Source organism: Fukomys damarensis, unplaced genomic scaffold (genome assembly GCF_012274545.1).
Source record: "Fukomys damarensis isolate Sample0158 unplaced genomic scaffold, DMR_v1.0_HiC HiC_scaffold_12, whole genome shotgun sequence".
Taxonomy (NCBI): Eukaryota; Metazoa; Chordata; class Mammalia; order Rodentia; family Bathyergidae; genus Fukomys; species Fukomys damarensis.
In genome coordinates this window covers 15,313,986-15,336,229 of record NW_022900924.1, presented here as the reverse complement: position 1 = coordinate 15,336,229, position 22,244 = coordinate 15,313,986, and the positions used below count along the sequence as shown (strand labels likewise).

The following is a 22,244-nucleotide window of genomic DNA, read 5'->3' as shown; positions in this document are numbered from 1 at the left end:
CACTGCAGCCTCTGCTCCCAGGACGGCAGCCTGCAGTGCCCCACCTGCAAAGCTATCTACGGGGAGAAGACGGGGACGCAGCCGCCGGGGAAGATGGAGTTCCACCTCATCCCCCACTCACTGCCGGGCTTCGCGGACACCCAGACCATCCGCATCGTCTACGACATCCCCACGGGCATCCAGGTCTGGGCACCCGGCGGGCCGTCTGGGCCGACCCAACCCCTCTGCCGCGTCCAGGCCTCGCACCTGCCTGTGGCTTACGCCCCGCTGCCCCCCACAGGGCCCTGAGCACCCCAACCCCGGGAAGAAGTTCACAGCCAGAGGCTTCCCGCGCCACTGCTATCTGCCCAACAACGAGAAGGGCCGGAAGGTGGGTGACGGTGGGGCCGCAGGGCAGTGCGCACTGGGGTCCCTGTCGTCGCAGTCCCCCACCAGCACCAAGACAGCAGCATCGACCACAGCCACCTCCTTCACACCCCCTGTCCTCCTCCAGCTGCTGCGCTCTAGGCCTCCACCCACTTTACAGATAACAGGGCTTGAGACAGTGCAAGTAATGTGCCCAAGCCACACAGCCACTAAGTGGCGGACTCGGGATTTGAACCCAAGCAGTCCAGGCCTTCACAGCCATACTACAGAGTGTCTGATTTTACTTGTTTTTCTCGTGAAATCTCTAGGATTGTCTTTTTTTATATTGGCCAATAATCCACATAGTGTCTATTTTAATACAGTGTAGGGGCCACACCGAGGACAGCCAAGAGCTGCCAGTTATTTGTTTGTTTTGTTTTGTTTTTGGTACCGGAGAGTGAACTCAATTCCTTGTGCTTGTGAGGCAGGCAGTGGCACCACTGAGCTAAATCCCCGGCCCAAGAGCTGCCAGTTTGAGACCCTTCCTTCACCCCAGAAGAAACGGATGGTTTGGGAAGAGCTTGTGCTGAGAGAGCTGGGCGGGTGGGAGGCAGGAAACACAAACAGGAAGGAAGTGGCCAGGCCCAGTGAGCTCAGAGGTGCTAACGCGGGCTGCCCGTGGCCTGTGCCCGCCCTCAGGTTCTGCGGCTGCTCATCACGGCCTGGGAGCGGAGGCTCATCTTCACCGTTGGCACGTCCAACACCACCGGCGAGTCGGACACCGTGGTGTGGAACGAGATTCACCACAAGACCGAGTTTGGATCCAACCTCACGGGCCACGGCTACCCGGACGCCAGCTACCTAGACAACGTGCTGGCCGAGCTCACGGCCCAGGGTGTGTCCGAGGCCGTGGCCAAGGCCTGAGGCCCGAGTGTGCACACTGCCCTCCTGCTTTGCCCCTGGCTCGGCACACGCCTCCCTCCGCCAGGTGTGACCTGGCGTCCCCGGTTCGGGGCTGGGGAGGGCCCCGCACAAGGAGCTTCCGGGGATTTTCCTGGTGGTGGCTGGGGTGATGGGAGGCCGCCAGTTCTGTTGGCTCTGACCCACAGCTCCCTGAGAGGGCTGCAGAGAGGAGACCGGAAACCACAGCGACCCACCCCGCACACACAACACACGCCCTGGTGAACACATGTGAACCATGCACGCACACCCACGTGCCTCCACTCTCCCCCAGGCTGGGGAGGAGAGACAGAGACCTGATCTCTGTGCCCTGCCGCCTCCGTGAACACTGAGGGCCTCTGGGGCTCCCCGGGGACAGAGATCTTGGGGAGCTTGTCTCCCGGCGCTCACCCCGCTGCTTTATCTCTGCCGCCGTGGGGGGGGCAGACCATTGCATAGATTTACCCGGGGTGGGCCGGAGTGCGCAGGATGAGAGACACGTTATTTTGTGCCGCGTTCGTCTCTTCCTCCCCATCCCCACCCTCTCCGAGACCTCCCAACTTTGACATCCAAAGGCTGTCACTTCTGCCTTCAGGAGCAGGAGGAGGAGGACGCCTGGGTCAGGCCAGTGCATTGAAAGGGAGAGAGGACAGCGAAGAGTTAATTTCCCTCTCCTGGGGAGTGGGCCGTAGGGTGGCCCATGGTCTCTAGCCAACCAGGGGCCTGTTGCCCAGGCAACTCACCAGCTCCGCCTCTGTTGATTGGCTGTCTCCGTGGAAGTCAGCCAAGATTTAAAGGGATGCCAGCGATTGCTCTTTTGAAAAACCGTACCAGTCCCACTGTGGGTGGAGAAATAAATGGTCTTTCTCCTCCTCCCTCCAGTTTTTTCCTGCCAAAAGGGGGCTGGGTGGCTGTGTCCTGAGGGGCCCTGGGGACCATGGGAAATGATCACTTGCAAGAAAAGGGCACCCCCAGGCCATTGCCTGGGGCTCTGCAGTGGAAGGTCCCTAATTTTTCTGTCCTGGAACTGAAAGGGAGAGGGACCAAGGCAGAGGCACAACTACCGGACCCCCTGGACGCTGAGGAGCACAAGGGAATGCACACACCTGCTCTCCAACACAGTGAGGAGATGGGGGCTCCGGCTGGGAGCACTGGGCAGGGTCTGTCCACCGGCAGACAGGGTAGAGCCCAGGCTCTGTCCCTGGCCAGGATCTGGGGCCGCTGTGGCCAATGCTGCGGGTCCAAGCGACCCCTGCTGGCTGTGTGTGGAATCACGCCATGTCTTCAGAGGTACACTTAATGGTACACAGGCCCCCTTGAGTGTCCTGTTGAGTCCTCTCCACACCATTACACAAAATGGGGAGACGTCCCTGGAGATTCTTCAAGATCTTCCAGCCAGATGTCCCCCAACAGTCTGGCTCCTTCCCTGAATCTCACCTCAAACTCTAATGTAGAAACTTGCCCCATTGCCCTGGGAGACGACCACCCATATCACCTGGGGAACTATCTAAAATCCCCAATTCCCATCCTTGCAAACCTGAAGGCTCTCAGTGAGTGGCCAGAGGCTGGCCAAGAATCTAGTCCCACTGGACAGGGTCTGAATTTGAACATCTCATCCCAGAAGCTTGGGGTTGGGCCCTTAGCCAAGCTTAAAAAGGATCAGTGAGGTTAGAGGATTCAAAGACACAGAAACAGGAAGGGCTGAGATCATTTAGTACCCATCTGGGCAACAAGGCCACATGGGCATTGGGATTTCAGGTATAGCTGTATCCAGCTGCTCTGGGCCAGGCTGGCTTTGTAGAGCTGAGCAGAGGCCAGTCCAGTGGAGTGGACTCCAGGCTCAGTCACACAGTGGTATTCAGTGCAAGGCTGGCCTGGGCCATGGGGCTTCCGTGCCCCAGCAGGATGGGCATGTCTCTGGGAGCTTCCAAGCCACAGCATCAGAGAGGTTCAGGACAGCCTCAAGACAGTCCTGTGCCAGGGTTCATCAAGGCGGCCCCATGGCTCTCAGCTCCTCCTCCACAGCAGGATCTGTGGCTTCCTCAGGGCCCCCGGCAGCCCAGGGCCACCTTGCCCTGGCCCTGCCACTGGAACTTCTCGTGGGCATGATCCAGATCCTCCAGCACCTCCAGCAGGTGGGCAGCTGCTGCTCTCTGCCGGGCCAGAGCCTCTGAGCAGGGCCCTGGGGGGACACAGGGTGTCGGGTTGCCAGGGCGGCAGCCAGCACTGGGCAGACTGCAGACTGGGCTCGGGCCCTGAAAACCCCCACAAGTACCGGCACCCCCACAGCCCGACTGGGGCCTGGAAATGGAGGGTGGATGGGGGGCACGGGAAGAGACGGGGACTCCCTTACCCTGCCCTGTGTCTGCCTCCGAGGCTGCGTCAGGGTTGGGCTCCTCCAGGACCGTCAGCCTAGAAGTGGATGGGGAGAAACACAAGGCTGGGTCCGATTCCCCGTCCTGCCCCAAACCCAGAGGCGGCTGCAGGAGTAATTACAGGTTCCCCAAATCATCCTCAGTGCAAACAGTTTCAGCGTGGCAGACGCTGCCCTAAGCCCTTCACGTGTAGTAACTCTAATGATCACGCCGAATTGCCAGAGGTGCGCGTGACAGATAAACACGACACAGAGAGAGGTAACACGTGACAATCACTATTGCGTACTGAAAGACGACTGTGTGTCCAGGTCCCCAAAAAGGGCTAGATTAACTCCTCTGTCAGGCAGGTACGCCTACCGTCCTCCTTTCCTGTAGGAGGTCGCAGAGCCAGCAGGTGGCTCACTCAGGATCGGAATCCAGGAGTCCCTCGGGAATGGGCCGGGACAGTTCCGCCTCACTCAGTAAACAGGGACCTTAAGGCCGGGAGGGGAAGGGAACCAGTCGAGGGCACACGGCAGGCTCAGGAGGCCAAGGTTTTCCGTGAATTGTCCCCGTGATGGAGCCTGGGATGGAACCATCTGAAGGCTCAACTCTGCCTCAGGACCCAAAGACGACGCCCCCCAGGGCCCGGGCCTGTCCCTCCCCGGCGGTCACAGGAAGTGGAGCGGAAGTGGGGTCGCGCACCTGAGCTGGTCCCGCCCCAGAAGCAGTTGCCTGTAGACCATCTGGGCCTCAGCATCGGGGTCCAGGGGGTCGCTCCAGTCCCCCAGGGTCACAGCCGCATGAGTGCGGCTGCAGCCGGCAGCTGCGGAAACAGGGACGCAGCGTCATCGGGATCCGGGAGGCCACAATGACCAGGGGTCTCCATGCCCTGCCCTACATCCGCTAAGATCCTTCCGTGAGACTGGTCCTCCTCCGCTCTAGAGCCCCATCTCACAGCTGAGGAAGCGGAAGCTCAGTGAGGTTAAGTAACTTGCCCAAGGTTGCACAGCCCGCCCAGGCAGAAGTGAGACAGCCACTGAGGTGTGGAGGGCGGAGCCAGTAGGAGGCCCCGCCCCTCACCTGAGCGCTCGGCCTGGAGGCAGCAGGTCCAGCGCCCCCCGCGGAAGGCCCCGGGGTGGCAGGCAGCCAACTTGTCCTGGTTGGGGGCGCTGGCTTTACGCAGGGCCGACAGCCACTGGTTGAGATCATTCACATTCTGCAAGGGGATAGGGCGGTCATGAGCTGGGGCGGCCTCCAGGTCGCCCTCACCTCTCCTCGCGGGCCTCACCTTGCACTGGAGGTAGGTGGTGTGCAGCATCCCCGCGCTGTCCTGCGTCACCACCTGCATCACGTGTGGCAGCTGGAAGGCGCCCTCGTCCACGCGCTCCACAGCGCAGATGTGCGACACTGGGATGGAGGTGGGAACCTGGGGACAAGGTTTTCTCTGCAGATAGGCTCGGACCAGGGACAGCTTTCCCAGTGGGTGTGCACCAGGTAGAAGCCCTGGGGCAAGGACTTTCAACCGTGTGTGTGTGTGTGTGTGTGTGTGTGTGTGTGTGTGTGTGTGCGCGCGCTCTGCATCCCACAGTCCTGCCCCATCACTGCCTAAGGGACAGGGCTTCTCTGGGCCTTGGTTTCTTTCATCGCCGTCACCACCACCACCACCATCACCACCCCCACCATCACCGTAACAGCCGTTTCTATGGAAGGTGCTCTAAGTACATCCTAGCAGTCGATGTCCTCGGGTTGGGTCTGTCACTGTCCCCAGCTTGTGGATGAAAAGGCTGGGGACAGGAAGCCAGTGCCCCCCCAAGGTCGCTCAGCGGGACCCCAGGGAGCTGCTGCCTGAGAGAGAGGGAGAGCGCAGAGAGAGGGAGCCCAGCAGGGGCTGCTTCGTGCCGTGGAGACACGGGTGCCCCTGACTTGCTCGCGTGCTCCCCAGGACTCCTCCTGGCAGCGGGAGGCGCTCAGAAGTGGCTGAGTGAGTGAATGGGGGAGCAGGCGCCTGGGCGGTGTCCACGCGGCCGGCCCGCCGGGAGCGAGCGCCCCATCTTACCCGATCCACGCTGCGGAGATCCTGTCGCGCCGCCCTGGCCCCCAGCGGGGAGCAGACCGGAGTTGCTCCGCGGCTTGGCCTTTGGGGACCTGTCCCTGCCCCGCAGCGGGAGCTCACCTGCCCCTCGGGACCCTTGGCGTAGGACAGCGTCTCCCCGCTGAGCCGGAAGTAGCGCTTCTTGAAGGCAAAGCGCGCGGCCAGGCCGCCGGACTCCTCCTTGCGCTTCAGCAGGAAGCCTTCTCGGACGGTCACCGAGGGCGGCACCAGGGCCCTGGCAGGGCCACCAGCCTCTGGGACCGGAGAGGAAGGTGAGGACAGCGAGCCAGGGGAGGAGCACTGACTGCACTCCGCCCCTCGCTGGCCTGGGCAGCACGGGCAGGCGGGCCTGGTCCCGCTCCAACCTGGGGACCTGTGGGGCGCAGGCAGGTGGCCACTGGGGGAGCTCAGCCCCATGTGCATCCTGCACAGGCCTCACCATGCTGCAGTCTGGGTGCTAGGTTTCCACAAGTTGCTGCCAGGGGACTACAACCCAAGGGGTTTAGGCCCTGCCATGTCCTGACCCACAAAGGGAAATGGACTCAACCCCACGTCCTCTTCTCCATTTCACCCAAGTCAAAGCCAAAGTCCTGCCCACGCCCGCCATCCAGCCTCTCACCTCTCCTCCACCCTCCACCCCCTCATTCACTCTTCTTCCTCTTGCCTCTGTTCCTACCTCAGGGCCTTTGCTCCTGCTCTGTCCCACCTGGAGTTCTTCCCAAGCTGCTCGGAGCCTCCTCCTGTCCTCCCCAGGTCTCGGTCCTCACGTCACCCAAGTGAAGCCATCAGCCTGCCTTCCTTCCCTCAACATTCCTGTCCCTCCTTTATGTCCCATCCCTAACACACAGAAGCTGCTTGTTCTTGTCTATAGCTGTGGTTCCCACTAGAACAAAACCTGTGACCACAAGAACTCCTGTCTCATTTGCTGCTGTGCCCCAAGAGCCTAGAAGAGTGCCTACTAGGAGGCACGTGATGGATTTTTCTGGTGGCATGCACCCTATGTCATGCTCCTAGCCATGCACCCATGCTGGCCGGGATGGCCTACAGGACAAGCTCTGAGCTCTACTCATCTCCAGCAGATGTTAGTTGATTGACTAGCTGATCCACGTGCCCACATTCTCAGTGCTGAGAAGTGGGGACTCGGCAGGGCCGGAGAGAGTGATCTGGTGTTCTCAGGGGTGGCAGGGCCATGGGAGCTCACCCTCATCCTCCTGCACATCCACCAGCTGGTCCAGGAAGTCCCTCACGCGGGCAACACTTTGCAGTAGGAAGGGGTGCAGGGGCGCCATCCACAGTTCCTTGCCCTGGCCAAGCTGCTGGCCCAAGTTGCCAATGCTCTGCACAGCCTGCGGAAGGGGCAGGTGCCGGGGCTGAGTCAGGCGGACCTCAGAACAGGGCTGGGGCCAGGCGCTCAGATCAGGGCCCAGGGAAGGGAAATCAGCCCAACACAGGCTTGGGAGGCATCTGCTCTGTCCTCCCCCTTTGGAATCTATACCCAGGGCCTTTATTCTGTTACCCCCCAAGCCTAGACTTACAGGGCTTCCCAGCCCTACCCTGCATAAGGAGCCCATGAGAATCTCAAAGTGCTGCCACTTGCTAAGGGCGGTCTAATTCATACTAATGGGTAAGTGATTGCCAGTCTGCTTTGCCCACCCCCGGGAAGGGCTGATGTTCGATTATAAAAGAGCAACCCAGAGAGCAGGAGGAGGGCACTAGGATGGACTGTGGAGGGTGGGCTTCACACTTGGGCTCCGTGGGGCATCTGGGGACCTGCTCCTGTCCTGTTTCTCCCTGGCTGAGACCCCGTGAAGGGGCCCGTGGGGCGGCACCTTGGCCAGCAGCAGCAGGGAGCGGCTGGTCTGGGGGTCGGCGTGCTGGTCCCGGAGGTCAAACAGTTTCGGTGTGAGGATGGCCGGTGCAAAGAAACGCAGGAAGAGAAACCCGCTGACGGCCAGGTACTTCACATCCTGCGGCGGGAACAGCAGGTGAGGGGCCCGAAGCCCACTCCCAGCCGGGAAACTGAGGCAGAAAGGACCGAAAGTCGGGGGTCTGGAGGAGGTGGGGGCAGATGGGTGGGCAGAGGTCAAGGGACATGTTCTCCACCACACAGCCGACGGGCCGGGAGCAAGAGTCAGCCCAGAGGTGCGAGGGCAGCAGGCCAGCACTGCTCCGGGGCGCCTGGCCCTGGGAGGGCGTCTCCTGGCCACACACAGCAGGTGCGGAGGCCCAGGGACACGGAGCTCCCGGGCGAGATGTGGGCTCCTCCTCAGCACCCGCTCCTGCCATTCACCCCCAGCTCCCGGGAGCCCCGGCTGAGCCTCCCGACTTCGCCAGAACTCACGTCGGGTCCCACATCACAGCACCCCACTTTCCAGAAGCAACCAAGGCTCACGGTGAACTCCGGCCAACAGGCTGCAGAGCCCACTCGGCTGTGCGCCCTCCCGAGTCCTGGCCTCGGGCCCCACACCGCTCCCCCCCCCCCGCTTGCCCGAGAACGTGCTCCCGCATTGATTTTCGTGACATTCACACCAAGACGGTCCCCTCCCTGGGCCGGGAAGGAGCTGGGCACTGGGCTGTCCAGAAGGGGCTCCCCAACATCTGGAGCCCCAATCTGCCACTTCCCACCAGCCAGCTCACTAAGCTCTTGGTGCCGGCCCATTAACACCCTTCATCTTTACATCCGGCAGAGGGGACGGGATGGGTGCGTCCCTGTGGGCCCGAGAAAGCCCCAGCTCCCTGCGCCTCTCAAGGCTGAGCCGTGAGGGATGCTGTGAGGCCCTGATGTCAGCTCCCCTCACAGGGCTGGGCCGCCTGCGGAGCGGCCCCCTCCCTCCCCTCCTGTCCCACTTAACACCTCCCCGGCAGCCAGGTGACAGGCGGGCAGGCAGAGGGGTGACAACAGGCCCCACCAGCGGGGAGAGGGGGATGGGAGCGGCCCGGCCAGGAGCCTGGGGGACTAGGTCTGAGTCCACCACCTTCCACCAAGTTGTTTTGACCTCTCCAGGCCTCCGTATCCCATGTGAAAACAGGAAGTGTGGAGAGAGGGGCCTCCACCCAACACCCCACCCAGGCTCCAGGAACCGGGCTGTTCCACCTCCCACAGTCGGTGGCTTTGTGCAGAGTGAAGCCCGGGGCTGCGCTCCTGTTACTTTCTCACTGTGTAAGAGTCTCACCGGATGTCACTTGTAGGAGAGGACGACAGCCACCTTGCAAGGTGTGCTGGGCAAGGAACCGGAGGACAATCGACCTAAATGTGACAATCGATCGTCCCAGAGTCTTTCTGGTTTTGTTTAGATGAATTAGTGCGGATTACTTCTTTTAGTACTGGGGAGTGAACCGAGGATCTTAGCCCTGAGCTGCATCCCTGGCCCTTTTTACTTTAGTTTGGTTTTTTTTGTTTTTGTTTTTCATTTTGAGTCAAGGTCTCACTAAGTCACTAAGCTGCCCAGGTTGGACTCAAATTGTGATCCCCCTGCCTCAGCCTCCCTTAATACTGAATTTATAAGCATGGGCCACCAGGTCCAACAGCACTGGCATTTTAAAAATGAGAAACTTATATAAGAGCTAGGATGTTAGCTTAAAAGAAGAAACACTCGTTGAGCTGTGGTTGTACCAAGTCCCCATTCCTCTAAGGGCACCGTGGTTTAGGGCGCCCCTTAGAGGACCCTTGGGAGCTGCCGTTCCCACAGGATCCCCCACTCCTGCCGCCCCACACCCACTGTGATTACAGACCTCACCTCCCTGACCCTCCAGCTCCTGCATCAAACACAGTAGGGCAGCAACATTCTTTTAGATCTTAGTTTAGCACTAAGTTGCTTTTTTTCAGGGGGGGCATCAGGGATCAAATTAGGGACCTTGAGCTTGCCAGGCAGGCTCAGCACCACTGAACTACATCCCCGGCCCTTAGATCTTATTTTGTTTCATTTTGTTTATTAGAAACAGGGCCTTACTTGCAGTTCAGGGTGGTCTTTAACTCACTCTGCAGCCCAGGCTGGCATCCAACTCACAGCGATCCTCCTGCCTCAGCCTCCCCAGTGGGCCACCACACCCAGCTATTTGGGGGTTTTTCTATGGAGCACCAGAGTCCCCTTCTCACCCCCAGCGCTGCACTGGGCTCTAACATTTAGTGAATGAGGAGCTGGCCCTTACCAGCTGTGCAACTCACTCTCTCTGGGCCTGTTTCCTTCTCTGTAAAATGGATATAATACTGGAATCCACTTCAGAAGGTGAGTGTGAAGATTAGAAAATGAAGACAGAAATCTCTTCCAACAAGACCTGGTAAGGGCTGCACAGTGCGTGAGCCGCTGTGGTCATTATTACAGTGACTGTCATCAGTGCTCCCCGCCCCGGAGCCCAGACGCTGCCCCACTTCAGTCAGAACAGGCCTGCACTCAGCCCCTGTGCCCCGGCCCGGAAGTCACCTCATGCTCGGTGGCAGGGAAGTGCTCCTCCACACACTGCCGCAGCCTCCGGAAGGCCAGACGCATGGTGGGTGGGCAGCGCCCCGCAGAGCTGACCACGGCATCCACGATGAGCCCCAGGTAGCCGGTCAGCAGCCCCAGGCTGGTCTCCCGTACCTGCTCTTCCGACGGCATACCCTTGAAGGAGATCCTCCTGGGGGACACAGAGCCACTCGGTCTGGGGGCTCAGAACCCCCTGGGCTGAGCACCCCACATCCTCTCCCCACCTCGATTCTCGCTGTTGTTGCTTAAACACACGAGCTTACTCCATCTCTGAGCCTTCGCAGTGGCAGTTCCCCTTCCCCCAAGGCACTCTTGTCCCTCCATTCAGTTTAAACATCACCTCCTCCCAGAAGTCATCCTCCCCATCGCTCAACATCTCAGCATGGCTGTGCCAGACACCTGTCCCAACCCCAGGGCCTTTGCACTTGCTGTGCCCCCTGCCTGGACAGCCTCCCACCAAGTCCCCAGAACTCTCTCTCTCTCTCTCTCTCTCTCTCTCTCTCACTGCCTTCAAGTCTGCCCGAACATCCCCTTCAGTGTGAGGCTGTGCCTGTCACCACCCTGTGGCATACTGTGATCCTCACCCAGGCTTTACTCTCTTCCCTTCCCCAGACCATGTTCAATAATCTTTCTTTCTTATCTGTCTCCTCCAGAATGGGGATCTGTCCTTTATTCCCTGGGCTCAACAGTGGCAGTGGAGCATGGGTGGCCTCTGACATCCTGTCATTTAATGCTTGTGGTGACCTCATGGGTTAAGTAGCCTGACTGATCCCATTTAACAGAGAAGGAAACAGGCTCAGTCAGAGAGGCTGCCTTGCAAATAGGAATGGGGCAAAGTGGATGACTGAAGACTGCCAGCTCCGGCGTCTGCCACCACCCTGCCCTGCCCAGATCCCTGGGTGCCTGTCCCTGGAGCACCCACGGAGTCTCCTTAGGCCCCTCCCCTTGGAGCCACAGACGGACCCTGCCCCTCTGCTCAGTTTCTGGGTTCAAATCCCGCCTTTGCCACTTTCTGCTGTGCGGCCCTAGGCGGATGTCCTCTGGCTCTGAGGCTCGGTTTCCTCATCTGTACAGCAGGGTCCCGATACCTGCCTCGGGGGTGGCTGTAGGGTGGGCAGGACCCAAAGGGAAGGACAACCTCTCTCTGGTCCCCACCACGGTCCTGTCCCCACCCATCCTGATGAAAGCTGCGGGCGCTCCGGGCGCGCTCTCCCGTGGCTGGACTCGCAGAGACAGCTCCACTCATGTTCACAATGACCCTCGCCTCAGGCGACGTCCTAAGGTCCAGGACACGGAAGACCAGGATTCGAACCCAGTGAGCTCCTGCCAGAACCAGTACACTGCATGGCTCCGAGATTACACCCCAGCCCCCTCGGCTTGGCTCACCTGGCCCGGCCCAGGTCCATCTTGCCAGGGTCCAGCTCCATGTACTTCTTCTCTTCAAACACGCGGTTGAGGACAGGCTTCAGCACCTCGTGCAAGTAGCGCATGCCCACGAGCTGGGGGTGGGGCCACAGGGTGGCTGAGGGTGGGAGAGGCGGGGCCACAGGGGTCGAGGGCGGGGCCCCCTGCATGGAGTGGGGTCACTGGGCAGCTGGGGGTGGAGTGGGGCGGAGCCGCCCGCACAGGGGCGGGGCCCTGGGGACCCGGAGGTTTAGGTGGGGCGGGGCCCCCTGCATGGAGTGGGGTCACTGGGCAGCTGGGGGTGGAGTGGGGCGGAGCCGCCCGCACAGGGGCGGGGCCCTGGGGACCCGGAGGTTTAGGTGGGGCGGGCCGCCTTGCTGGGCCCAGGATCACAGCGAGGTAGCCGGGCCTCTGAGGCCCTGCGGGGCCAGCCAAGCACTGGGAAGGGGCCCCACACACACCGCGGCCGCGCTGGGACCCTCTACACCGACACCTTCTCACCTTCATGAACTGCTCCACGGCCTTGGACGCCAGAGAGTTGGAACGGAAGAGGGTGTTGGGGTCAGCTGGGAGTACACATGGAAGTGTTTGCTGAGATTTGGGGGCTGCTCCAACCTGCCGCAGTCACCCAAGGTGGGTGACATGATCCTTCCAGTCCCGAGAATCAGGGGCGCCCCCAAACGTCAACTGTTCCCAGTGCAGAGGCCCCAAGTGGTCAGGCAAGCTGACTGGGGTCACAGGCTCACAGTGGAAACTAGGAGTGCGCGGCCCCAGGACCCCCGTACGCAGGTGCCCGCCCTCAGCCTAAGCCCCTCATCTCCCGGTCCCCACAGAGTGACTTCAGGAATCCGTGCGGGGACTCACTGGTCCGAGCCACCTCGCGCCGGGTGAGATAGTCCAGAAAAGGCCCGGCCAGACCCTGGCCGAGAAACAGCTTCACCAGCTTGGTGGCAAGGTCCTGGCGACAGTCGCCTGAGGTCAGCTCCTCCAGCACAGCCAAGGGGCTGGCAGTGTCCTCCTGGGCAGGGAGAGGAGGCCGGGTGACCTGGGGCCCTGGGATGCCCGAGCGGATGAGCCCCACCGCCAGGCCCAGAGCACCCGCACCCACCTCGGGCGAGCCGCGCACGGACTCCAGCAGCAGCGCCATGAGGGGCCGGTAGTACTGCGAGGGCAGGACGCGGTCCTCGGCCAGGCGCACCTTCAGCCGCAGGGCTCCCAGGCTGCCTCTGCCAGGTCAGACCGCAGGTCGGCAGGTGTGAGCACGGGTACGGAGCGTGGACAGCAGCACCACCCGGCAGGCGCGAGCAGGCGTGACGGACATCGATGGGATGGGTAGGAACGGACAAATACCCACTGTGTACCAAGTGTGGCCGGCGTGGAAAGACCAGGCCAGCACCGGCAAATGTGTGTAGACCAGTGGGTGCGGATCTGTGAACACCTGCACAGGTGTGCACAGGTGTGAACTGATGCCAGCAGGTGTAGACAGGAACACAGAAGTAGAGACGGTGAGGTAGTGTGGCCCGTGTAAATTAGCACAGGGACAGATGTGGGCAGGTGTGGGAGGACCCAGAGTTCTGAACACAGCACGTGTACACTGGTGGACGGGAATAAAATGACCTCACACGGGTGGGGCTGAACACACCAGAAGAGACACTCCAAGACACCCCTTAAAGGGGACGGGTGATGATGGATGGGAAGAGCAGCCAATGAGACTGCGAAGGTTAACCCGCCGTCCCTCCCGCCTCACCCATATTACCCACAATCCTCCTCGGCACTGGGGAATGGCTGCAGGCGGAACCAGCCGTCGGGCGGCTTGTGTTGCAGGATCTGGGCGGGGAACTCCACCTGTGGCAGGACGTAGACTCTCAGCCTGCTTGGCCCAGGCTCCACCCGCCTTGGGAGAAGAGCTCAGACTGCCCACCCTCAACGGGCACCTCTCCTCCCTCTTGGTCCTAAGTCGTCAGCTCCTGCGGACACAATTTACAGCTAGGAAACTGAGGCTGAGGGAGGTGTTGTGCTGCACCCAACGTAACACTGCTGCTACAGACAGGATGTGGGGACTGGGAATGCTTTCAGCTCTGTTCAGGGACACAAATTGGGTCCACCGAAAAACGTAACGACCGTTCAGAGGGTCCCCAGACTCGACCTCCTCTTTTTATTTTTAATTTTTTTTTTCCAGTAACGGGAATTGAACTTAGGACCTTGCGCTTACCAGGCAGAGGCAACGCCACTGAGCTACATTCCCGGCTCTTTTTATTTTTATTTTTTATTTATTATTGTTGTTTGTTTTTTTAGACAGGGTCTCACTATGTAGTTGAGACTGACCTGGAACTCACTATGTAGCCCAGGCTGGTCTCGAACTCGCAGTGATCCTCCTGCCTCAGCCTCCAGCCTCACCGGCTCTTTTTATTTTTATTTTTTATTTATTATTGTTGTTTGTTTTTTTAGACAGGGTCTCACTATGTAGTTGAGACTGACCTGGAACTCACTATGTAGCCCAGGCTGGTCTCGAACTCGCAGTGATCCTCCTGCCTCAGCCTCCCGAGTGCTGGGACTACAGGTGTGCGCCACCATGCCAAGCTCAATCTTTTTATTTTTAAATAACTTCATAAACATACAATTCACCTGCTTAAAATGTACGACTCAGTGGGTGTTCACACATTCACAGAGTGGTGCAAGCATCACCACTGATTTCAGAACATTCTCAGACATCAGCCCCTGAGTAGCCTGAGGTATCAGCACCTTCCCCTCCCCCAGCCGCTTTCTGGGTCTAGATTTGCCTGCTCTGGACATTGCATATAAGCAGAGTCCATATGGACTGACTTCTTCCTCCAAGGGTCATAGCTTCAAGGCTCACCCACACCGCAGCATGAATTATTGCTTCATTCCTTTTCAAGGCTGAGTAATATTCCACCATGTGGATATGCCACGTTTTGTTCACCTATTTGTAGACATCTGGGCTGTGCCCTCTTCAGGCTACTATAGATAATGCTACTATGAACTTTACTCTCAAAGTAGCTATCTACAGGTGGAGTTTTGGACCCAGTGATAACTTTGTCTTTAACAGGTTGAGGACCTGCCAGCCATTTGCCAAGGTAACCTTGCCTCTTTATGTCACAGCTGGCAGCTGCGACCACGCCTCCCTCTCCCTCCTCCAGTCTGGCCTCCTTCCATGAGGCCACTTGCATTCACAGCCATGGAGGGGCAGTGGCAGCCACACTCATCTTTCAGCTGGAGGAGGAGGGAGAGACTTGGAGCTCAGGTGGGTGACTGCAGTAGGGAAGTCAGGGCTCAGGTTCCGGGGTTTAGGATCAGAGGCCTGAACTCACTCCTAGCTCTGCCATTTCTGTCCTGACCATGAGAAAGCCACTCCACCTCCCAGAACCTCCATCACCCGGCTGCCCAGGGACCCTGATCAGCCAGCCCGCATGTCCATCCTCCCAACCCCCAGGAGGCTCGGCCCTTCTTGCCCTCTGCCCCCCAGAGGCACTGGGGAGCCATAGAGGGTGCTGCAGGGAGGGATGCTCACCATGCCCAAGAAGTCATTCTTGCCCACCATGTCCCAGTCCCATAGTTCCACCCGCAGTGGGGTGGGGGAACCCGGCACCTCCCGGAGCTCCAGCACCTCGTCCCAGTGAGGGAAGCGCGTCTTCTTGATGATCTGGGACAGGAGAGTGACCAGAAGTGAAGGAGTAGGTGGGCCGCCCTCTGCCAGATGCCCCACCCTTGCCACCCGGCTGGCCACTCACCGAGCTCTCCAAGCTCTGGCTGCCCCAGAATATGCGGGCAAATGGATCTGACGTGCCGGACATGTCTCGGGGGGCCAGGTCCCTGGGCAAAGAGGAGGCGAGGCATGAGGGGACACAGGACCCTCGAGGGCTGTGGCCAAAAGTGGGCCTTGAAAAGGGGTGCCAGGTAGATCGTGCAAATGCCATTGGTTTCCATGGCACCAAGCCATCCAATCCCAGCACCTCTGGTAACCTCATGCACCCCAGGAGGAAGCACTAGTATCTTCCTCTTCGCAAAGGAGGAAACTGAGGCACAGAAAGATCAGGCCCAGCATCACAGCCCAGCAAGTGAAGGTGGCATGCAGAGGGAAAAGGGAGACTCCGTCTCCTGAGGCCCTGGAAGGGGACCAGATGCAAGATTCCCACGCCTGGCTCTGCACTCATTGGCTGGGTGACACTGGAGCTTCTGTTTTCTCATCTGCAAAATGGAAATGCTATGAGACCAACCTCATGGGGCCCAGGGTAAAACAAGATGTGGCTGCAAAGTGCTTAGCACAGCATTTATTCATTCAGCAAACCCACACTCAGTTTACCATGCTCTGATACCCACACTCAGCTTGGGAACACAAAGAAGATGCCAGACAGGAAGCGCCAGCTTCTGGTTGCCATGGCAACTCAAAAGCCTCGCCCAAGTCAGCTTCCCATACTTCCTTCTTGAAGCCCCCAAATCCACAACCCCCCCACACACACCACCACCAGCGACTGCTTGCTTCCTCCTTCAGCTCCCTTCCCAGCCCGGCTCTGCATCCAAAGCCTTTGGTTTCCTAGGAGCCCACACAGTTGCTAAGCGACAGCAATTGGTCCCTTACAGGCTTGGGAGGATCCTGCACAGCCCTGTGGCTGGGGAGGGGGCCCTGGGCAGAAAGCACTGAGGGGCAGTGGTTCCCTGCTTCTGTGGTTCTCCCTCATCCAGACCCCGGGAAGCCGACTGGGGCCAAGGCGGGGGCCGAAATCTACAGGTGGTGAGAGACTCAGAGAGGGCAAGGAGGGGCTTCGTGGTCACACAGCAAGCTAGAAATAGATTCTCCCCAACCTGGCCTAGAGGGTGGAGAGAGGTGTGGGGAAAAGCCAGGAAGATGGAAGATGGGAGGGACCGGAAGGGTCTGAGAGCCCGGAGGGGAAGCGATGCCAGGGATACCCTTGAGCTGGAGGCCCTGGGGGCCGTCTGTGAGCTTTGCTCATCCCCCATCTGTCTTCCTCACCCTTTTTCTTCGGTACAGGACCCACCCTGCCTCACTGTCCACCTCTGGCCACGTCCCTTTCTCCCTTCCCGGACCCACCAGTCATTGCGACAGGCTGTGAAATCACCTGTGGCCCAGAGTGAGTCTACGACACCGCTGGTTGGTGCAGTCAAGTAGGTAGGAGGCCAGCCCAGGACTCCTGGGGCCATTCTGCCCCTGCCAGGAAGAGGCTGCCTGGGAACGAAGCTAACAAAGAAGACAGCACAGCCCAAGACAGAGACTCCGGGGCACCACCGGAGCACCTGGATCCAGCCGCACCTGACGTCACCACTAGCCCTTCTGCTACAGCCAGGATGGACCGAGTACCCGCCTGCCATAATTTGGTTACTGCACCCGCAACTCATACCCTGGCCATGTGGGGGTCTGGCCTCTCATGACCTGTCTGGGGACCCGGTGAGCTTGGCTGTGCGCGCACAAAAAGGTCCTGCTGTGAGCCCAGAAGCGTCCCAGCAGTGAGGGTCCTGAGGCCAGCAGCAGGGAGACCCGGGGGTGCCTGCTGTCTCCAGACTCCCACAACGTGTCCACCAAGACCCACCTGGCCTGCAGCAGGTGGCAGCGAAGACAGCGGCCATGCACATCCTGCAGCAGCCGCACCGCCAGGCGGACCTCACCCTGCACCTCGGCGTCCGGGTTCACACGGCTCAGGTTGATCCAGCTGTCGATCCCTGCAGGCACAGGCACGACGTATGGCACACCTACCGCGTCCTCACGTGTGTGTAGTGTGCATCACGTGAGCTAAATGCTCCCTGGCCATTAAGCATTTCAGTTGGTTGGTTTGTGACAGAGACTCACTCGGTTACCCAAGCTGGTTTCAAGCTTGTAATCCTCCTGTCTCAGCTTCCCCAGTAGCTGGAATTTGCAATCATGACATTGAGCTTCTAATTTTTCATTATCATTTTTAATCCTTGAAGGTCTAATTTGAGGAATTTTTTTTTTGCTGTTATTTCTGACCTTCCTTGGGATGATATCTTTTATCTCTAAATATTTGATTATTTAGAGCCATGTGTGGTGGTGCACACCTGTAATCCAACACTCTGGGAGGCTGAGGCAGGAGGATCCCATGAGCCTGGCCTGGGCAATTTAGCAAGACCCTTTCTCAAAACAAAAATAGTTTTTAAAAGGGCTGGGGTTGTAGCTCAGTGTAGGGCCCTGGGATTAATCCCCAGTGCCACAATAAATGTGTGTGTGAATGAATGAATGAATGATTTTTTTTAAGCCTGGTATAATACGATGATGAAAGCTGGGAGCTGCCCTGCTGCTGGCTGCTCCCAGGGACTCCGGCTCCAGTGGCCCAGGTCCCTGGGTGTCTGGTGACTGGGGCACTGGGACGCTGAGGTCCTGGTCACGCAGGGTCTCGCTGTGATGCGGCGAGGGGCATTGGCGGATCTGCACCACAGCTCCATCTCGCGTTGCTCTGTCACTGCAACCCCCAGGTGCGACCCCAGGTCGTGAATCCCATCGGCTCCCCGTCCCTCGATAACAGCACCAGAGTCCTGACTCTGCAGTCAGTCTCCTGTCACTCCCACTCCTGATAGTGTAGCTCCAATCACTGTCCTGCTCAGGAACCATCAAGGGCTCCCCACTGCCCCCAGAAGAAAACCCATCCCGGCCCAGACAGCCCTGCCACCAACCCGGCCCAAAGCTCCATCTACCTCTGCCGATGCCCAGCCTGGGACGAGAAGCTGGCTCTGAGGACTGATCCTTCCCACCCTGCAGGAGCCTCCAGACCCCAGCCAGCACCGGGCCGTCCGCAGCGCCCACCTCCGGGTCCCCCCAGGCACAGCCCAGTTAAAAAGTAAACAGACCCCATGCACGCACAGCGCTCTCTGCCCATCCACCCTCACTCCCTGTGCCGTGGGCTGGAGATCTGGCTGCGGGGACTCAGGTAACAGCCCTAGCCCCACGCAGCCCTTGTGAAATAGCAGCAGAGACCATCACCATGGCCAGCACACAGTGGGTGCTGGGCTCATTGCCTCTGAGGAAAAAATAGATCACCTAGTAAAGCGTGCTGAGGGAATCTGTAGACAAAAGTAGTAAAGCTCTATCCCAACCCCACACAGTATCTCCGGACACATTCCAAATAGGTCAGACACTTAAATGTTTAAAAATGAAACAAATGGTTGCTAGGAGGCATCGTGTCAAAACATTTTTGCCGGCAGACATGATGGTGCCCGCCTGTCATCCCAGCACTCTGGAAGGCTGAGGCAGGAGGATCACAAGTTTGATCCCAGCCTGGGCAATTTGGCAACTCCAGACCTTGTCACGAAATAAAGAATAAAAAAGGGTGGAGATGAGCTTGGTTTAATCTCCAGTACCATAAAAAAGGTTACCTTAATCTTAGCGTTGGAAGCTTTTCTTTTGCCTTTGCTTGTTCATTTGTTTTTAGGGTGCTAGAGATCAAACCCAGGCCGCGTGCTGCGCCCTGAGCTATACCCCTAACTCCAGGGAAGACCTTTTTGTGAATAAAGAAAATCAACAGTGTATACACACACACACAAACACACACACACACACACACACACACACACACACTGAAGGGGACTACAAAAGAAAAGAAAATTATAGAAAAAATAAGCAAGGTCAAAATGTAAAAGGCAAAGAGAAAAATCTTTGAGGTTTATATGACAGATCCTGGGTTAATTTCCCTAATATATAAAGAGCTCCTGAAAACCGATAAGAAAAGGCAAAAAAAAGGCCAGGGATTTAGCTCAGTGGTTCCGCCGCCTGTCTCACAAGCACAAGGACCCAAGTTCAATCCCTGGTATCAAACAAACAAACAAACAAAAAAAGAGCCAGTAAGCAAAAACACACATCTAATATGGACAGGAGTGGCCAAAAGTGATCCTGAACGTGTTTAACATACAAAGCAGTGTTCGATCTCATGCGAGCAAGGATGAAATAAAGCTAGGCTCAAAGGCGCACCTTACCTACCAGATGGGATGTAAGGCCTGACAATCAACTCTGCACACAGCTGCGGGTTAGCAGATGCTGGCCTCCTCCTCCAGGAATCACCTAGCGACAGCTGTCAGACCCTCGCGCGAATGCGTGTGTTCGATCCCGCAAACCCACCTGTGAGAACCTAGCTGGCAGGCCGAGCGTGTGCGCATGTGTGAAACCACAGCGGCACCGGGCTATTTACCGCTACCCCGTGTGAACTAGGAAGACACTGCAACCAACTCGAGCGCTGCGGAGAGGAGCGAGCCAAGCGCATAGCGGTACAACTGCACCACCAAGTCCCATGACGTCCCGCAGAGCACAGGGCCTGCAGAAACCGCGCGGAGAGGTTACAGAAAGGCCTCCAAGGTACACGGAGGAGAAAAAAAAGTGAGGCGCTATTTGTGTAAGCAGAGAACACAAGTGCAAGGCACAGTCGTAACAGCTACACTCAGGAACCAGACAAGCTCGGCTCAAACCCTGGCCATGTGATCTTGGGGCGAATCACTTACCCTCCCGTGCCTCAGTTTACCCACCAAAAGCTGGGTGCCTCCTAGGGTTTACCTGAGCAGGGAGTGCATCGGTAAGGAGAGCACTCAGCGCTCAGTCTCTTTGAGTTTGCTGATGTTAGCATTGTTCTCCCTCGCCAGTGTTTCAAACACCTGCAGGGCTGAGTCAGGCACGGCGCACAGCCCTGCAGTCCCACCGCTCTGAGAGGCTGAGGCAGGAGGATTGAAAGTTTGAGCCCGGCCTGGGCAACTTAGCTATTTAGTGAGGCCCTGTCTCAAAGAAAAAATTAAAAGCTCAGTCAGGGGGAAGGCCCTGGGTTTGACCAGCAGTACAGTAGGGGCTTCGGGCAGTGAGGAGGAGGAGGTGGAAAGGGAGGCAGAGGAAGAAGGGCAGGGAGAGGGAAAGGGGCCTCTGGAAGGACACACGAGGCTGGCGGGTGACCAGCGTGGAAGGCAGTGAGCCCTAGAATGAGTTTCCTCCCGTGAACTCGATAAAGAAACTCGGCTAGAACCGAGGCCAACAGGAACGACTGTGCCCTCCCACCCCAGCCGCCGGGCCCTCACCCACCTCGGGGGTCCGCCATGATGGCCTCCTTGCTCAGGGAGATCTTGCCGATGACATCATCGTGCCTGCGGATGGTGACCGTGAGGCCGGGGCCGGGGCCCTGCCCAGCGTGGAGCAGGGGTGCTGGGGGCCCGGCTGTGTGGGGTGCCCCGTGCGCCCTGCCCTGGTGCCCACACTCACCCGACGGTGTCCTCGTCCAGCACGTAGAAGGCCAGGTGGTGGAAGTCCAGCGGTAGGTGCACCGTGTACTCCTCCCCCCAGAAGGGGCTCAGGCTGCGCCAGACGGTCGCTGTCCTGCAGGAGGGGCCGGGAGCAGGGCGGGACACAGGCGCCAAGCTCAGAGGCCGCACAGACAGACACCCACACGTGCACACCCGGATACTCTGAGACTCACCCAGAGACAGGGCAGCCAGAGGCAGAGGTGCACACCACACACACGTGTCCACAGGCATCTTGAAACATAGCCTCTGTGTCTGTAAACACAGATGCCCTCACCCAGATAGACACATGCCCGAAACGCGGGCAATCTCACACACCTGCAGCATGGCACAGCTGACACACACCATGCCACACACACACAGTTCCCCTCACACACACAATTTCATTGATTGCCCAGGCCGAGGGAGAGGTCCTGGGATAGGGTTGGCTGAGAGGCATCTGGGAGGGGTCAGGGGTTGGGACTTGGGGATTCCAGAAAGTTTCCTGCAGGAATAGGTCAAGTAGAAGGAAGAGAAACAGGGAGGACAAATGTTGCAGATCACCCACATAGCAGGTGCAAAGGCCCTGAGGCAGGAATGAGCAACTTCCTGTTCAAAGAACAGGAAGGTGTTTGGTAAGAAGGTGGGGACAACAGACAAAAAGCCAGGATGCTCTGACATCACTTGGAGCTTTGCAGCAGGCAGCAAGGGGAACTACAGGAGGATTAGGGACCCAGATAGGCCCAGAAATGGGGGGACACACACATGCACATGTATGCAACACACACACACACGCTGCCCAAGCAACCCAACTCAGGGGCACCACTGAAGCTTCTGCCCCTTTCATCCAGCCTCTTCCCATCTCCAGTCCCCTCAGGCTCCTCAGCCCAGAGAGGGAAAGACAGCATCCTGAGATCACACAGCACACCCATCTGCAGTGTCACAGAATGGAGCAGGGGCCACAGCCCGAGCACAGGAAAGTGGTGGGGAGGGGACAGCAGGGTGCCACAGCCAGCCCCTCCCCAGCGTGGGCAGCCAGCCCAGCTCCCCACCCATCTGGACCAGGACCAGCGCCAGGAGCATCCTGAATCCTGCCGTCTCCATAGGAACCAAGGCCTCTGTCGCCCGCCCACCACCCCCTCAGGCCTGTGGGGGCAGTGCTGTCCCTTGGCCTGTGGGGGCTGGAGAGCATGCCACTGTGTTCACACCGGCACCCATGTGCCCCCCGAACGAGCACACACCCTACACCTGGTACACACGCACCAGCCCCGGGGCCTGCACGCCCACCAGAGCACACACGCGTGATCCAGCGCTCACACCAGCCCTGCACCCCCGCGCAGCCCCGAGCGCAGGCCCAGCTGGCGGGCACACAAATTTGCTCACGCACAAACGATCGGTGCCCGCAGCCCC

The 22,244-nt window shown here is 58.9% G+C and overlaps 2 protein-coding genes and 1 long non-coding RNA gene across 3 annotated transcripts in view; 2 read left to right on the top strand and 1 right to left on the bottom strand.

The window, feature by feature from the left end:
- Positions 1-2,151, top strand: part of Dtx1 (deltex E3 ubiquitin ligase 1) — a 5,206-nt gene extending 3,055 nt beyond the window's left edge. The window contains exons 5-7 of the mRNA XM_033762673.1: positions 5-183; positions 281-370; positions 1,045-2,151. Of these exons, the coding sequence (XP_033618564.1) occupies positions 5-183; positions 281-370; positions 1,045-1,269 (494 nt within the window). The 3' untranslated portion in view covers positions 1,270-2,151. The remainder of the gene's footprint in view (positions 1-4; positions 184-280; positions 371-1,044) is intronic.
- An 823-nt stretch (positions 2,152-2,974) lies between these two features.
- On the bottom strand, positions 2,975-21,176 carry Rasal1 (RAS protein activator like 1). The gene is made up of 20 exons (XM_033762427.1): positions 21,032-21,176; positions 20,818-20,931; positions 20,641-20,702; positions 17,165-17,294; positions 15,350-15,431; positions 15,130-15,261; positions 13,357-13,445; positions 12,709-12,826; positions 12,465-12,618; positions 12,102-12,166; positions 11,583-11,695; positions 10,155-10,347; positions 7,563-7,700; positions 6,935-7,079; positions 5,815-5,987; positions 4,930-5,067; positions 4,722-4,857; positions 4,344-4,464; positions 3,638-3,696; positions 2,975-3,466 (listed from the first exon to the last, which is right to left on the bottom strand). The coding sequence occupies exons 1-20, from the start codon at positions 21,097-21,099 to the stop codon at positions 3,327-3,329; spliced, it is 2,370 nt and encodes a 789-aa protein (XP_033618318.1). The 5' UTR covers positions 21,100-21,176; the 3' UTR covers positions 2,975-3,326.
- Positions 12,843-16,666, top strand: LOC117285704. Its single transcript, XR_004516784.1, has 3 exons — positions 12,843-12,932; positions 14,721-14,862; positions 16,609-16,666. It is a non-coding gene; the product is annotated as an uncharacterized LOC117285704 (long non-coding RNA).
- Positions 21,177-22,244: the final 1,068 nt, after the last annotated feature.